This window comes from Protobothrops mucrosquamatus, unplaced genomic scaffold (genome assembly GCF_001527695.2).
Source record: "Protobothrops mucrosquamatus isolate PMUCROS unplaced genomic scaffold, P.Mucros_1.0 scaffold549, whole genome shotgun sequence".
Lineage (NCBI taxonomy): Eukaryota > Metazoa > Chordata > Lepidosauria > Squamata > Viperidae > Protobothrops > Protobothrops mucrosquamatus.
In genome coordinates this window covers 876,144-894,488 of record NW_015386853.1, presented here as the reverse complement: position 1 = coordinate 894,488, position 18,345 = coordinate 876,144, and the positions used below count along the sequence as shown (strand labels likewise).

The window sequence follows — 18,345 nt, the reverse complement described above, 5'->3', positions numbered from 1 at the left end:
GATCTCCTGGTCTAGGAAGGGGCACAATTGGTACACAACATCTATTACTTTTTTAATGCTTTTGGAGTAGAAAACAGGTAGGATTTTCATGAAGTTAGTCCTCATTTAGGAACTGCCTCATTTAGCGATCATTTGCACTTATGGTGATGAAAAAGTAGCTTCACAGCCATTTATGACCTTCTCAGGTTTATTAAGCAAAAGAAAGCTGAAGTAAGTTCACAAGCATAGTAGTGGTGTCACGTAGCAAGGACTTCACTTGATTTGCCGGTCTCAATTCTAGTCTCTAAATGAGCACTACTTGTATTTTAATTTCTAGGCAGAACAAATTGGTATCAACTGATAAAGCACAGATATAATCATATACAGATTTATGAAAAATATTTTTATTACATAACACCTTGTTTTTAACAATGTTGATTTCTTTTAAAATTCAGAATACCTGCATCATTCATGTAAAATAGCTTGATACAGTACATGGTATAGTTTTTCCTCAAATTCTAAGTTCTCCTAACATCATAATCCTTTATTAAGGGTGATCCCCCTCCAAACCAGCCTTTCCCATCCTGGGGGCCCTCCAAATGACCAACTCCCCCAGATCTAGCCATGCTGGCTGAAAACACGTGGAACTGAAATCCAATTCATCTGGAAAGTTCTAGGATGGGGAAGAGTGCCCTAAACAAACGTGCGAATACCTTTAAAAATATTTAAGAAAATTTAAAATCCACTACATCAAGCCAGCTCTCAAAAAGTCATGACAAACATATCTGGATGAATGCCGCACTGTTTTTTTTTTTTGCAGGGGAACATCACTCATGCTTTTTAACTTCCAAAGCATGCTCACAAATCAGTTAACACCAAGAGAGGGGAAAAACATTGCCTATGACAATCAGTATAGTTTGCTGAACCAAACAGCTTTATCTTAATAACACACTCATTACTATCAAATAGCAGCTTTAATACCAGTCAAGTCATAGATCTGAGAACAAAATAAACTTATGTTGAAAATTAATCTTTGGGAAGCTTGTAAATCTGCTGGGAAAAAATGTTTATGTTTCTTTTTATTATGTCTTTAAAAAAATCTCTGCAGCAAATTTGTTGGTCATAAAACATTGCTCAGTGTGGAAAATGGATCAGCCCACAAAGAAGTCACTAAAAATCAATGTATATCAAAATTCTCTCAATTGAAGCCATAGATAGTTTGTTTTCATCTCATTAACACATACTGTATACTTCAAATACCAGTTAAGAGATTTTTGTGTGTGTATTATTGGTCAGATAATGTTGTCAACATCAATAGAATTCACAACAACAAAAATGCTTGCCCCTAGCACATTTCACAGTTTCAACTGCTACAGACTGTCACTGAAAACAATGCATTGGTCAGTCTGAATCATGTCAAGTAAACTATGGAAGTAGCATATCCACAACACAAACTGTGCTAGTACTTTCTTTTCAAGTCTCATTCCATCAACAGGTACAATCTGAGGGAGGGACTACTCCCAGCCTGTGAAAAGTAGCAGAACGTGGCTATCAGACATTTTGACAGTTCCAGTACATTCTTGCAGCCCAAAGCCAGGTTCCAGGCAGACAGCAGCACGGCCAGTCCTGCAGTCTTAGCAACAGTGCATTGACTTTATTCAGGTGCAGCTCAGTACCGGTGTGTCTGATGAGAGTACTGTGGAGGCTGCTGGGAGGTAGTTGAATATCCCATGCTACTCTGGGGCTGTGATGTGCTTGGTCCAGGGTTAGGATAGGCAGCATGGGGGTTGGAACGCTGAAAGAGAATTACAACACAGTTGACATTGTATACAAAGTGCAGTTCATTTTAAGAGATGACAAAACATGCCTGATCCAAAGCTTAACCTTTGCTCCCGGTGACCAACTCAGATTGGATCCTGCAACATTATCCTGGGACACATATATTTACTTTTATTCGCAAAACATGCTTGCTTTGATTCATTCTTTAAAAATTCATAAGAACACTAATGCCAAAGATTAACCCCCACCACAACTATAACTGGTTTTCATATATACCAGGGGTGTCAAACTGTCGGCCTACGGGCCGGTTGCATCATATGGAGGCCACAGCTACCCCAACTCTGGCAATGCAAAAAAAGTTGTGATACGTCACGTCATGTGATGTGGCGAGTTTGACACCCGTGATATATACCAACAGAATGGCCATTTTTACATTAATTAAAAAAACACAAATTCTTGCCTATCCTCTTTAAGCAGTCTTGATGACAAATGGGTAATATTTCAGAAATATTTTGTCCATGTAATGAAACTACATTGAATACACTTTCCTGCTCTGGAGTATATGCTGAGTGTGGTAGAATGTGTCCCACTTAAAACCACGTATTTACCATGTGGGAGCATAAAAATGCATTAGAATATAGAAAACTTGAGAAATGACACTGATGGCATATAAATTTAAGATATTATTATTAATTTGTCTTCATCTTTTCACACATATAGCAGATAAAGTAATAATTTCAAAATTTCCCCAATGCCATTATTATCAGAAGTGTTTAAGATAGCAGATCTTGAGCTTTATTATATTCAACAATTGAATAGGAAAAGGTAAATCGTCTTTGATACAATAAGCTATTAACTCAGGAGCTACTAGTTTGGCCCTCCATAATAGTCCCAGTTCCTCATGAGAAAATGAATTGCCTGCTTATGAGCCTTCTCCAATAGCAAAGTTCAAAAGCATTAATAATCTTCCTATCCTGCTTCTTGAAAGCCCTACTTTCACTTCCATAGAATATCACAGGAAAAACCACTGCCTGCATGATTCTGATCTTTGCAGGTCACTGTGGCATCTAATTATGTTTTCCAGAGTCTTTATTGCTACTCTATCAAGGGCTAATTTGCAGGACATTTGTCTGCTGGTTCCTTGTGATAATTGATTGATAAAAAGCAACAGTTGTCCGTATCTTCACTGGCAATTCATTTCATTTTCATTTCTAATGGCTGTAGATTATTTGCACCTGTAGCTATCAATAAATAACTGCAGCTTTACACAAATGCACACAAAACACATATCTCTCTTTACTATGCTATGCTAATTGGCAATAATTTCAAAATACTCAGGAAAATAAATGCTAGATTAGAAAGAGATTCTGAAATGTGATTGCGAGTATTTATTTGAAAAAGTAAATTATTTAGATATCTCCTAGGAAGCCTACTGAACATGATAGAATTGCAGATATGTAAAGAAACATATTCACTTTCTCTTTATTAAAACTATGAAGTTATACTCCATGAATGACTTTAATAATTTAAAAATAACAGTTAAAACTGATTAACCTTATGATATGAAAAAATTACACATTGGACAAAATCTGCTTTAATACTGTACACTCAATAACCATATTTGTCACATATGACTTATATGCATGTTTCTTCTATTGAAAAATAGTTGTGTAAGGGTTTTTTTTTACAGAAACAATATTTATAGAGGAATATTATCATGGATAAAATGCTGCTCATTAATATTTTGTTTGAAACCCCAAAGCTCATCTTGTTAAGGTTATTTTGTTCACAGGGAAGATTCTACACCTTTTGATTCTTTTATGTACTTTCATTGATTCCAACATTTTTATTTGACACAAGGTTCGCAGATGTGTGACAATCTGAAACAGAAATATCTATTAAATGCCGGATTGCAACATAGCCTTGTCCTTTAGTCAGAATAGAGCAGCCTGCCACAAATGGCAAAATCCTTTCTATAAGAAAGCATATGAGTTGTGAAAAGCTGAGCCTTGGCCTTCTTTTTTGTGCCTTCTGCAAATAACTTCTACTGAACAGAGACCAAACCAAGGATATGCTAGATAAAAATATGGTGAGCAAAAGGAAAAAGAGTCAGGTTCTAATCTGCCTACTAAATACATGAATAAATCAATCGCCTAAATTGTCAAAAGATTTTAGCATCTGAATATGTAACCTGATTTTACTGAATAATACACTGGATAATTTTTTTTCTCTCAAAAGCTTTGATTCCTGAAAAACATTTGGTGATTATGAACATATAATTTCAGAATGACTGTATCAAGTGGGGATCTTGAGAAATAGGAAATTAACTTTTAATGACTGTAATGTATTTAATTGCATGTTTCCGACATGCTGCATGAATTCAAGAGGGCTAAAAGTGTTTTGTTCCTGATTTTTGTTTGTGCTCAATGTCCGATGCATCTCACTATAGTGTACAAGAACAATCAGTCAGCACTGATGGATTCCAGCTGCCCTGATACTATTTTTTCTATTGTCCCTTTAACCATGTTGTCATTGACTGCATCTAGATTTTCAGGAAAAATGTCCCAAGCAATTCACGATCTTGTATGCTGTAACAAGTTTATCAATCAGCTGAATGTAGTTTAGTGCCTTGTAATTGCCAAGAAAATTCTTAGCAACATCCTTAAATGCTTTCTAGGTGATTTTTATCTGGCCCCACTAACAGATCTTCGATTCACTTGTCACTGATGATGTATCTGATCTGTGGACCAACAAAATCCTTAATCTTGGCATTAGTTACTCTTGGAAACATGTCTCAAATAACATAAACATTCACTTTCCTAGTTCATTGCTTTTATAAAATTTTTGTAAAAATATTTTTGTTGGGTCAACAAGTGGTTCATGTGCCACATTTTTCTGTTCTGGAATCAAATTCCTTCAGGGTAGCCATTTCTTTTTAATGTAATGTGACTCTCTTGCACAACTGTCCCATTTACATATGTAACAACAATGTATCTGAGCTGCATTCCAAGCAGAAGAGGTTTTATATTCCAGTTATACTTGGTGTACCAGATGTGCTTCAACAACAGTTCCATGTTTTTATGTTTCATGTGTGCAGCATAGCCAACAGGTACCGAAGGATGTACATTGCTATTGTGTAAAAACAAGAGATTTTTATAAAATGGTTTGTGATATATTAAATTCTAGGTTATTTTTCATGATTGGCAGCCAAAAATCTGTAAGACACACCCAAAAATGCTCAGGAAGCAAAATCTTTGTTTTCATGAATCTTGGCAGGAAGGCAATATAAAAATGAAGACAATTTATGCAGCCTTTGTGGTATGCAGATTTCATTACTAATCTTTTTAAATAATAAAAGTGGATTTAAACAGATACGTGCCCAATGATTTTCTTGAAACGTGTGATAAAATAAATATTTCGCAAAAGTAATGCAACAAAGACTAGGAAAGAGAGGTGAAAAAGGCATACCTGATAATCTGAGGTCATAATGAGTCCACCTGAGGTAGTGGTAGGAGGAACAACTCTCACTTTTTTCAAAGGAGGCCCTTGTGTATGACTGTTGTCTTGATTCCCTGGATGACCAGTTCCATTTGTGTGGTTATTGCCCTGCTGCTGCTGCTGGTTCTTCTCAAGTGGTTAAAGAAAAAAGAAAAATACAACTCAGAAGCAGTTCAAACGCTGGCAATATGAAATTCTCTGTAAGGTCAATGGGACACCAAGGTGATACTAATTACATCACTGCCCAGATCTAAAGCAAAGACAACCTATCAAAATATTTACTCAGCCTATCAAAAATGTTTACTTGGAACTAAACTGAGATTACGTGTATAGGTAGTACTCGCTTATCAGTTGCTTAGCAACCATTTGAAGTTACGATGGACTTAAAAAATGACTTATGACTTATCCTCAAAGTTACAACTGCCACACCCACACCCGGTCACATTATCGCATTTCAGGTGCTTGGCAACTGGCTTGCAAATGTAACTGAATGCATGGTCACATGACCATGATTTGTGATGTTTTTGCCAGTTTCCAGAAAAAACTTCCCACTTGGGAGAATGGATTTGCTTAACAACCACGTGTTTTGCTAAAAGACTATAGTGCTTTGCTTTACCAGTCTCATAAAGACAATCATAAAATTGAGTCAGGCTGCATGGTGACCTGCTTAATGACTGCATCAACTTACAACCAAAATTCTGGTCCCAATTGTGGTTGTTAAGTAAGTAAGTTATACTAAGTAAGCATTTAGATTTGCAGCCATAATTACAGCTGAGTAATAAGAAAAGAATTTCTAGTCCTGATGATAATAAAAACTCTTCCTTTCCTCCAGGAGATAATCTTGCATTGTATTGTCTAAGGCAGAAGGTCTAAGGTAACCTTTTGGGCACCAGGGACCAGTTCTGTGGAGAGAGATTTTTCCGCAGACCAGAGGGTGTGTGGTTTTGTGTGCTGCCTGCATCTCATGGATGGGGCTTTGCTTGTTTGTGTGGACCGGTTGCTGGCATGCTGCGGCCTGGTACTGATCCATGGACCGGGGGCTGGGGACTCCTGGTCTAAGGTCTTCTATTGTATAGCAAAGCCCTGGATCTTGTACAATTGCACACTGCTGAGATATTTACTGTTACTGTCCTTTGTTCTTGTAATAGTGAAGTTTGTTTTCACAAAGTTTTATACAACGGTTGTGAAGTCTGCTACTCTGCAAATACCAGTATTTCAAATCACATTCAAATTAGGTATCCTCCCATCCCTCCAAATATCTAAATAAATTTGTATCTCTACAAATTATGTGAGTTGTCAATCTCTGACATTAAGCATTTCAATATTTGGTAGACATTCTTAAATTTCTCACTGTAATGTTTAGTATTGGAAATAATAGTGATAAATGTAATGACATTCCCATATTATCAAATATTCATTTTGTTTCCACAAGTGACATTTAATTCTCATATTCTGACAAGGAATAGTTCAATAAAAGTAATGCCCCTAAATATACATAGAAAAATACACTTCATGTCCTTATTATGTGGTCTTCATATACTAAATGATTTTAAACAGAACTATTAATATCAATCTAATTCTCCAAATCATAGACAAGTATAAAACTGTACAAGATGGGAAAAATTCTAAATGTACTTGTTTTGTCATAACCCTTGATGTGATACCTACTTTGTCTCCTTTGTCATCAGGCTCTTCTTCAGTTAAAAATTCTCGTTTTGGATATGGGATCTGACAGCCTGCAAACACACTGCAAAAGTCCATTTATTTAGTGTGTTAATGAAGAAATGTATGAAGGAGGATATCTGCAAGTACAGGTAGTCCTCACTTACTTTCTTATTTAATGACTATTCAAAGTTATTATGGTGTAAAAAAAATAGCTTTGTGACCAATCTTCATATTTATGACCACTACAAAGTCCCACAGTCATATAATCACCATCTGAGCACTTTGCAGCTGGCATGTATTTATGATGGTGGTAAAGTCACTTGATCGCCATCTGCATGCTTCCCAACTGGTTTGTGACAAGGAGAATTAATTGAGAATGTGGAATGAAAATCAGAAGACTGTGCTTAATGATTGAATGGGAAGTGATACTGTAAGTCTCTAGTGGTCACATAATTTGTGGTGCTTAGCAATAGATTTGCCAGTTAAATAGCGGTCACTAAGTGAGGACAATCTGTATTCATTTTCTTCCCTATAATTTGTAACTTTATCTTAAGAACAAGTTTCACCCCCATGATTAAAAGTGGTAATAAAGTATTTTTCACTTTGAACTAAGTCCTGCTTCATCAGTTCTTTGCAGTTTGATTTTAGGGATTTTGTGTAATCGTTAAGTGTTCAATGAGAGCTTTGGGGGTGGAGGTTAGCAGGCCCGTGTTCAACAGCCCCCATGGGTGTCCCCTGGGCAATGGTGATGTCACTGGCTAATCCCTTCAATGGAAGTGCCTTAAACGATGCTTCTGACATGAAAGAGACAGGACCCCACCAAGGCATCCAGATATTGGTTTATGTCTAGCATGGCTTCTGCTGATTTACAGCAGAACCATGTAATAGAATCATTGTCACCAGCACAATTCTGTAACCAGAAACCCCAGTGTGGCACACTCACAACAATATACTCTGAATCTACAGATGGTTCCCCCAATTGGCTTTGTAGATTGGCTTTGAAATATTGGGGCAAGATGGTAGCTTGTGTATTCCTTGGCATAATTGCTAGAAAGTTGAAAAATAATCACTCAGTTGTGGTCAGCCTTGCAGATTGTCAGTTTACAGAGGTGATCCAGTAGTTTACTATTGTAAATTATATTAAAGTCTAAGGCTGTACATTACAGTGCTTCAGGTCTGGATACAGCATTCATTAGAAACTCCAAAATCCCACATACATCAGGCTGTTCTGTTAGGGTGACTAAAATAGCTTACAATTGACTCTAGATGTTCGCCTATCCATGAAAGTTATAATCGCTGCAGGTCCTTAGTTCCTGGTGACAGGTACATAAAAGCTCTTCAAGAGAACTCAGTTTTACTTGGTATTATATATGAATCTTGCATGCCACGTAATACTGGTTTCTTACCCTGTCAATATATTCTTTTCACCTAAATAAAGTACAAAAGGCTGTGCTTTTTCAGCTTTTAATTTCAGTCCCCGTGAAGTCAAACATTACAGAATTGTTTATAACTTTTTAAAAATAATTCTTAACCTTTCATTTTATCATTTATATCACTATTCAGAACCATTTTTTTCTCAGGATATAAAGATCATATGTTAATGTTACATTCTTGTAGTCTTGAATGAAAAGGCAACATATAAACCTAATAAATCAATCCTTATTCTTTAAAGTACAGGGCTCCATATAGCTCTTAGGGATTGGAAAGAAAAATTTCTATTGAGGTGGGGCTGGTCCGTCACTGAAGTGGGACAAGACTGTTATAGTCAATAAACAATAACACTTCTGTGCTGAAAAATCTATAAAATCTAAAATACCCCAACTAGAAGATCCCAGAAAACCTGAGCTAATGATTATTAAGAATTATTCATTTGGCTTCAATTATTCTCTTTGTACGAAATTGCAATTTATATCACAGATTTATAAAGAAAAGATATACTAATTAGATAATATCATTTTATATTGAAAGTGGGAGGTCTAGCAGGCACGTGGCTGATGACTATATATGATGTTCTAATCAATTTGTAAATGAATAAAGGATTAATGCTACAAACTAATGTAATCAGGGACTCATAAAACAAAAGATTAATAGAACATTATTTTAAAATGGCAAATGGCATAAAAAGACATTTTTTTCTTTGTCAAGAGTGAAATATCATTCACTGTTATTCTCAGGAATCCCAGCTCCACTCCCTAATCTTCTCCTAAACATTTAAAACATTTTAATATCCTTCCTAGTTTAAAATATTTAGGAAGCATTAAAGAAATATGAATTCTGTATCACTTACTCAGATGTCGGAAGTGGATCTTCTAAGAAATAAGGATCCTGCATAGCCTGTTCTGAGGTAATTCTCTTTATTGGGTCCATAGTAAGCAATTTCTGTAGCTAAGTACAATTAAAACATAAGATCTTCAGACCCAGAAAATATTCCACCACTCTGTGAATATATGGATCTTCCTTTCATGCATCTTCAGAATCAACAAGCCACCCCTGTCATCCTATATACCTTGCATACAGAGGATCCTAAATTCAGTCCCCAAGCTCTGCTCGAAACCCAGGACAGCCATGGTAAATCAATCAATAATATGGAATTTTTCATTTCCCCTCCCCATCTGAAGGTAAACAGAACCAGTGCTTGTTATTGAGGAGAAAAGCTTGTCTCCAGTTGTTTACAGATAAAATTTGGACCTAGCAAAACTGATTGCTTGTTGCAACATAAAAATAAAATTTACATTTGAAGATTTCATTCTCATTGTTCTTTTTTGCATAATCTCCTCACACTTAATAACCAAAACTTAGAAATAAGTGTATTTATGAAAAACCTATTAGGGGCACTTCAGATTACTTTTCTAAGGCTTCTATCACTTTGCAATTGAAAGCAAATACATTTAACTCTATAATAAATACTCTTCTGCAGATGTAATGAAAAGCACTTTAAACATCTCATATGATTGTTTTTGGAAATTATGTAGGAATTCAGTCCTGAGTGATCTGTCATGAACTTACCAAATGGAATGCTTTACTATCCGGCTTAACTTTATGTTTTTCCATATATTTGATAAGGCTGCAGTTGGTATATCTGAAAGAAAACACTGGTTCATAATAATCCTGACATTAAACTGAAAATAAAATTTGTATAAGGGGATGTTATAGAATTAGCAGAACTGGCCTCATTCAGTTTAATTGCTATGAGCAGTTTATCTGTATTTTAAAATGATGCCAGAGCTCTGTGGAAGAAGCCTAAGAATACACATTCCTTTATATGTGCCAGATGGAAATAGCTTCCCATATGTAACACATGAAATAAACAAATGCGAAAAGTTGTTAGCAATTATTTAGTATGTCTTTTGTACAAAATTTAATTCACATTTCTGAAGGTGAGGCATTTGATAATGGCTTCTATCAAAGCCAAATCTTTACATTTTATATCTGCAAGCTAAAAAGCTATACTTTTGTATGCAACAAATAATTTCTTATTAAATCAAAGTAGCTTCAAAGTTATACAAAAAGTGGGCTAAGCAGATACTATTCCATCCTGATACTCTGAACGGTGGCCCAAACAGGAGTTATTTCCCTTCTGATCATTTGATATGGCTTAGTATCCAGACCAGTGTTTCTCAACGTTGAGAACTGATGTGTTGACTTCAATGCCCAGAATTTCCCAGCCTACCCTTCCTACTTTCTTGTCCCCACTGTTATTTTGCTTACTTTGCACTGGGCAAACTAACCATCTTTGTTTTGGTATCAAGGGGAAGGGCCAATCATCAGAGGGTAGAAAAAAGTTTGCCAGAAAACCAGTTTAGTGAGTGTACAAATTCATGAACTTGTAGCATTGTCAAAATTTCTTAGATTTTCACAAAACTTACGTATTTCTTCTGAAATCTTTCATTAAAGTTGAATGTTCAGGCATCTTTTTAATATCTTCCCAATCTTTATCTATGAAGTGAATATCAGTATAATTTCATCCTTCTTAATACAGAACTAGGGTACCATTACCTAAGCACTGAAAATTATTATCTTCTCTATCCTCTTCAGTTTTCACTCTGGGTAAACATCCTCTTCTCATAGTTTTTATTAACACAAGAACATGAATTTTATTTTACTTATTTACACTGTATACTTTGCCTTATTAAAAAAGCACTAAGCACTGTACAGTAAATAAACAATATACAGGTAGTCCTCGACTTACAACAGTTCACCCGTTCAAAGTTACAATGGTACTGAAAAAAGTGATTTATGACCTTTGCAGCATTCCCCATGATCATGTGATCAAAATTCAGATGCTTGGCAACTGATTCATATTTATGACCATTGCTGTATCCCAAGGTCATGTGATCACTTTTTGCAACTTTCTGACAAGCAAAGTCAATGGGGAAGCCAGATTCACTTAAAAACCAGGTTACTAACTTATCAACTGCAGTGATTCACTTGACAATTGAGGCAAGAAACATCATAAAATGGGGCAAAACTCACTTAAGAAATGTCTCACTTAACAAGAGAAATTTTGGCCTCACTTGTGGTCATACGTTCAGGACCACCTGTAATCCGATATAATTTGCAAGTTGTTATACTAATTTTCTTAAAAGTTTTGAATTGATTTAACATAAAGCTTTAAAACTAATGCAGCAGTTACCGATGACTTCATTAGCTTCTTGATTACTATAGTTTAAAGTTTAATTTGGTTCCCAGGTTATATAATTTTGTAATATTAAGAAAGTAAGATTGAAATATTTCCAAATGGTATTGATATTGGAGAGAAATAAATAGATAGGAGCTCAATTTTAACTCCTACCTAAATCACAGGAACTTTTTCTTCTTTTTTTATCCGTTTTTGCTCTTTACTGAATTCTACTCTCCTTCCCTCTTAAAATTAAAATACCAGTCATGGCTTTAGTTAATTGATCATGGTGAAATGCAATCAAGACCTTTCCTCAACTGCTGATGATAAATGAACTGCATCATGATGTGCTATTAGTTCCTGGGAATTGGGTGGCATATACACTTATACCTGAGCATTGACAAAAATTTCTACCTGTCAATTAACTACAAAAAGCCACACTGCTTGTATCCACATATATACTATGCCAATGCATTAGGACATTCTGAGTTCTTTGGAAGAACTCGATGCAAATGAAGGCCAACACGAGTAAAGAACTGGGAACTGTGATTTCATTTTGTGGTATACGTAATAGTAATAATATATTTACTTTAGCACTGCTTTTTGTTTCATGTCTACCATTTGCAACGTATTAAAACATCCATAGTGATATTGTTTTAACCATTGAAAGCCAAAATATGTCTAATTTACATACATCAGCAGTAATAAAAACAGAATATATACCTGCAGGAAATCCCATTACATTGAATATTCTGTCCAGCTGATCATGATGATACGGATTACTAGTTTTTATATCCTCTTGTCGGCAGTGGAATATTGGCTCTGATGTTAGCAGTTCTGCAAATATACACCCTATAGCCCAAATATCTTTACAAAAAACGAGGGAGGAAAATAAAAAAGGCATTTGTGCTCATAAAGAAATAATTATACTTCCAAGCATTCCCAACTAACATTTCAGTTGTTATGCTAATGTCAAAGATTCTCCTGTATTTTCATATCATCTCTTACAATTCTAGTTACAACAGAAGAATAGACAATTGCTCACCTAAGCAAGAACTAGTACATTTGTAACCTGTAACTAATTAATGCATTGTACCACTTTGTCTTCTGTTAAAATATTAAAGCTTTCAAGAGAAAATTCTCAATTACAGCAAACACGTTGGAAGATGTTTTAAAATGCCATTTTTAAAAATAAAAAATCCCATGATTTTAAACTTTGATAAAGTATCAAAAATTGAACAATTCCTTAAGATTTCAAAACTCACTTTTAAATATTATGGGCTATAACTAATACAATTCTATTATTTGCAAATTCTCAAAACTACTTCAGAAGATCTTCAATCTTTTGTAATGGATAGCGATAGCAGTATGGGGAAAGAGATCTATTATGCCAGATTTCATTCACTCACAGAATTAGGTATAATTCATTACTATGCAAAACTGAACTGACTGGGGATAATTACAAGCTTGACAAGATTTTATTTTTTGAAATGAATCTCTTCAATAAACTGAGCAATCATAGGATAAGAAGTCTAATTATGGATTAAGAGCCTATGGCTGAGAGCATGAATATGACAATTCTCATAGACAAGGCAATGAAGCAGTACCCAACTCCAAGAATTTTCAGTGCTATTTATGTTTATAAACAGGGTTCCAGATGTCATCAGATTATTCAGGACAGAAAAAAATCTAAGATGTGTGAATGTGGAACTGAATTAAAGGTAAACTAACAGGTAAAGGGCAGTTACCATTTAGTTTCACATAGTTAAAAAAATAATGAAAAAGACAAATCCCTAAACTAAGAATACTTGGAAGGGAAGGGAAATAAGCAATACTGTCTTGTGTTTATTTATAGAGTTACCTCTTTTTATAAATCAGTTAGAATTCAGAAACACTTGGTAATAGAAATGTTTAGTAATAATGTAATTAAAACTAAATATATTATTTTAGTTCCAGGAATCAGGCTATTAGAACCAAATCATTGGCTCCAAGGTGAATGATTGGAGCAAGGGTGTTTTTTATCTGCCCTTGAGGGAACATATTACTATTGTTTAGAAATCTGAGGAAACTAAATATCAGCATCCAGTTTTTGTGGATTTGAACCACTTTGATCTTAAATCTGGATTCAAAGCCAACAATCTCCTGTTGTTCTATAATAAAAGTCAATTTAAGTGCTAAATGTTAGGGACATTTATTTTCAAAACATGGAACATAATCAACAAATTAAATAGGGTTTTTGCTAATTAAGTGTGAAGAACATGTTTAGGCAATTGAAAGAAGTCTATATAAGATATGGCATAGTCTTTCTATGCAAAAACAAATAAGTGAGTCAGACTTAAATAATACAATATTCCTAACTTAACAATGACAATCACATTACTTACCAATAGCTTTGGTATAGTGTCTTGCTCCAAGCAGTAATTCTGGAGCTCGATACCAGAATGTAACAACTACTGGATCCAAATCAGCTAAAGGCTTCAAAGGTGAATTAAATAGTCGGGCAAAGCCCATGTCAGCTGTAAAATGAGGGAAATTAAATTTTAACATATAGGTTGCTCAATACAAACTGATTTGAGTTCAAATAGGCAGAAATTCTATATAATTTAACTTCTGAATATATTGAACTTATTTTGAAAGAATTGTACAGAGTATATTGTATGATTAAATCACACTAATATGAACTCTTTGTCATGCAGGATATCACCCATATTCTGATCAGTTCTTGGAAAATTTGAAAATCTGGAACTGAATCACTGGAAAATGGTAAGAAGATTTTAATGCATATAAAAATATTGATGCATGTTAAGACTTAAAATATTTATAATACCAAATTAGTAACCTGAAAGAAACAGTTCAATTTATAGCAACCAAGGCAATAAAGCAACTAACAAATTAATAGAACCTACTATTCAAGGGTAGCAGGATTCTTCTTAAGCTAGGAAAACATATCTGAATTCCTGGTGTGTTCACTTAGTTACCTAATTCTTCTGTACTGTGATGGATTTATCATATTAAAATAAACTATGCTTGCGTGTATTTAAACAGCTACAGATTAGTAAAATATATCACTTGCATATTGCTGTGTTTAATGCAAATATAATGCATTTTTCAGTAGAAATTCCAATAGAACAGAGAATCTGAGGTTGTAATTATAGGGCACACAACAAACAAAAGTTTTTTTAAAAATATGAAACCTAAGCATGTTTCAGGAGGAAGGTACCAGATATTTGGATATTCATTAGAAAAAATCCCATTCATTTGCTCTATAATATGAAGGCTTGTTTAACTATATGGAACCCTATTTAAACCTCTATTATATTTTATTTTAAAAATTAATTTTGTTCTGCATTAGACAATGAACATTAGCTGCTGATAAAAGCAAATGTTGACAGATCACCTTTGGCTGCATGGAAAATGGGAGAAAGAGAAGGATAGTGTCAGAATATAAACATCTGATATTTTTTTAAAAAAAAACTTTAAACAGCAAAATACCAACATGATTATTGTTTATCAATCCTCAACTTTATCACACTTTTGAAAGGTAGACCTGCTGTTACTGACATAGGATGATTTAACTGAATTGGAAGAAATGCTCTTTCAAATCCAATAGTAATGTGTAACTGTTTGGGAGAGCAATAACATTTTTCAAAATATTGTAAATAGTTCACGTTTGCAAGAAAATAGGTGTCAATTTTCAAATAATATTTGATAGGTTACCTGCATCACAAGAAATATCAGTGCAATTAATGTTAAAAGTGCCATCTGTCCTCTGCTATTAGATCATTATGTTTCACTGACAAGAGGACTTAAATCTGTTAGTGTTAGTATAATTATTTATTTACAGATCTAAGTGACTGAGTGTTCAGTTTTAGCCTAATTCTATTTCTTTCTAACTGAAATATACATTGGTTTTAAAGAGGACCAGCTATTTTTAGCAGACTGCTGTTCAACAGTCTCATCTAATGAAGATCATGTTAATTCCATGTAAATTCATCTTAGAAAAGTAATTTAGAGAAAGGGAAATTAAATTATCTTTAAACGTTCTGCAATAATGTCTGGATATATCTGCTTAAAGATTCAAGATGCACATTAGGCATTTGCTGATGCATATGTCCTCAGGACACTGACATGCAGTCATAATATGCTTGATTATAACATGTTGTTTTACTATTATATTAGATGTTGTTTTAATATCTTGAAATAACTTTTTAAATAGAATATAGAATTTCCAGGTTACGAAAAGTAGTTTCACCAGAAATAAAAATGGTACAATATTCACAGTTTTTTCCTATTAAAAATATGCAGTTTTCTCTTTGTTTCCTATGACTGAGGAATTAATTTAGCTTTTCATAAGTACTTTTCCAAATATAACTGTTAAATTTATTATTAAATGTTAAAATTACTGAGGAAAATTACAACATTTTTAATGAAAGCAGAGCCCAGTTTAGGTTCTCCCAGCCTATAACCTGCTCTAATGTTGTCCAACATGAACATATGTTACCTCTCTTCATTTGATCTGTGATCTGGTAGATTTTAATAATAAGTATTGACCTATGCACTGTTAGAACATTCTGTCTTAAATGCTACACTGGGACTTATCAAAGATATAAACATACCAATTTTTACTCTTCCTCGCTCAGGACCTTCACCCATAACTAAAATATTAGCAGGTTTCTGTGGAAAAAAAAATAAATATACAATACATATACCAAAGTATACCTAAACATTTGTGGCTGAAATTAGCTTTACTTTTCCAATTTTAAATAAAAATGCAGTGGAATGTTAAAAGTGATAAAGCCTGTACATTATTAGTTTGTTGTAAGGCTACATGAGCAGCCAAATAATTTCCTTGACAATTTTTTTTACCTCTTGTGTTCTCACAATAGCTCCTCAGATGGGAAGCTACGTTTCAGAACACAGAGAAAAACATGTTTCTCCTGCCTCCAACTTCTAACATTAGCCAAATACAGAAAAGCAATGTACATTTCTTCCCAAGAAACAATGTAAATATAACTATACAATATTTTATATATAACTATGTGTTATTCTAAAATTAATCTCTCTATTGAGCATTGTGCTACCCGTGCCTTGCCTCTGCAGATATTTCATTTTTAGAAAAACGGGTGCTAGTTTGATATTTTAAAGGCTTATTTCATGGAGTTTGTTTTTCTTCCGATGTTTTTTTAATCTCATCTACTTGCCCAATATATTTTCCTTAACAATATTTTTAGAAATTCCTGTAAACAACTTGCACAATTGCTTTTAAAATGTTACTGAGCTATGCCAATATTAAATTGCTATTTTCTTATTTAAATGTTGCTAAACCTATAAAAAAAACCAATAATAATTGGATTATATTGGTCCTAATAGTGTAAATTCAGTTCAAACTTTTTTCTCTGAAATCGGTTTAAAGAAATGACTCCTGTTCATTCGAGAAATCTGTCAGGAAAAGATACAACCCCTTGAAATTCACTAATATTTCAACATGCATGAATATTGTCATATTAGTGAGGCAGCTAGCTATATGGCAACATATGAATTTTAAGATACATATTAACAATTAAATGTTTACAAAAATATACGACAATAATAAAATTTCCTTTGACAGGAAAAGATATACAACAGATTTGAAAAGGATTATGTATGACTGCATATTTAAGCAGATATTCAAAGAAGACTGCAGGTGTGTGCTAATATCAAAAGAATGGTTGTAATTATCACAAGGCACTGTTAGACTATGCAGCTAACAGAGTACAGAGAAGAGCAACAAAGATGATTAGGGGACTGGAGGCTAAAACATATGAGGAACGGTTGCTGGAATTGGGTATGTCTAGTTTAACGAAGAGAAGGACGAGGGGGGACATGATAGCAGTGTTCCAATATCTCAGGGGCTGCCACAAAGAAGAGGGAGTCAAGCTATTTTCTAAAGTGCCTGAAGGCAGGACAAGAAGCAACGGGTGGAGACTAACCAAAGAGAGAAGCAACCTAGAACTAAGGAGAAACTTCCTGACAGAACAATTAACCAGTGGAACAACCTGCCTCCAGAAGCGGTGAATGCTCCAACACTGGAAGTTTTTAAGAAGAAACTGGACAGCCATTTGTCCGAAATGTTATAGGGTTTCCTGCCTGAGCAGAGGGTTGGACTAGATGACCTCCAAGGTCCCTTCCAACTTTATCATTATTATTCTTATTATTAAAGCTCTAGTGGTGACTGATATAATTATAAAGAAATCAAGGAACAATACATAGAATTGCTATATTGCCTTTCTACTATGTATCAGTGCAGAAGTAACAGGTCTTTGATGCTCCCTGAGCTTGATTGTTTTCTTGTAGATGTTTCATTACCCAAACTAGGTAACATTATCAGTGCTAGCAATACTAGCCCTAGTTTGGATAATGAAACATTTGTAAGAAAACAATCAAGCTCAGAAAGCATCAAGGTCCCCTCATTTCAACCCTGAGATACAAATATTCTCCTTTATTGGTAGAAATAACTTATCTCTTTATAAGGATAAAAATATCTAAAGGTAAAATATTAAAGTTTAAAAAGCTTTATCTTTGCTTTTTTTAAGTCTGAATGCTGGTGTCTACCATTGTCATCATACCAATCTAGACCCTCTCCAGTCGGGCTTCAGGCCGGGATACAGCACGGAAACGGCATTGGTCACGTTGGTGAATGATCTCTGGAGGGCCCGGGACAGGGGTTATTCCTCTGTCCTAGTTCTTTTGGACCTCTCAGCGGCTTTTGATACTGTGGACCACAGTATCATGCTGCAGCGTTTGGGTGGGTTGGGAGTGGGAGGCAC

The 18,345-nt window shown here is 34.5% G+C and overlaps 1 protein-coding gene across 1 annotated transcript in view; it reads right to left on the bottom strand.

Moving 5' to 3' along the window:
- Window positions 1–326: 326 nt before the first annotated feature.
- The window catches only part of CDK8 (cyclin dependent kinase 8), a 42,584-nt gene continuing 24,565 nt past the window's right edge, over window positions 327–18,345 (bottom strand). The window contains exons 5-13 of the mRNA XM_015817032.1: window positions 16,156–16,213; window positions 13,924–14,055; window positions 12,263–12,406; window positions 10,788–10,857; window positions 9,928–10,000; window positions 9,209–9,306; window positions 6,925–7,003; window positions 5,227–5,385; window positions 327–1,774 (exon numbers count right to left, since the gene is read on the bottom strand). Of these exons, the coding sequence (XP_015672518.1) occupies window positions 1,649–1,774; window positions 5,227–5,385; window positions 6,925–7,003; window positions 9,209–9,306; window positions 9,928–10,000; window positions 10,788–10,857; window positions 12,263–12,406; window positions 13,924–14,055; window positions 16,156–16,213 (939 nt within the window). The 3' untranslated portion in view covers window positions 327–1,648. The remainder of the gene's footprint in view (window positions 1,775–5,226; window positions 5,386–6,924; window positions 7,004–9,208; window positions 9,307–9,927; window positions 10,001–10,787; window positions 10,858–12,262; window positions 12,407–13,923; window positions 14,056–16,155; window positions 16,214–18,345) is intronic.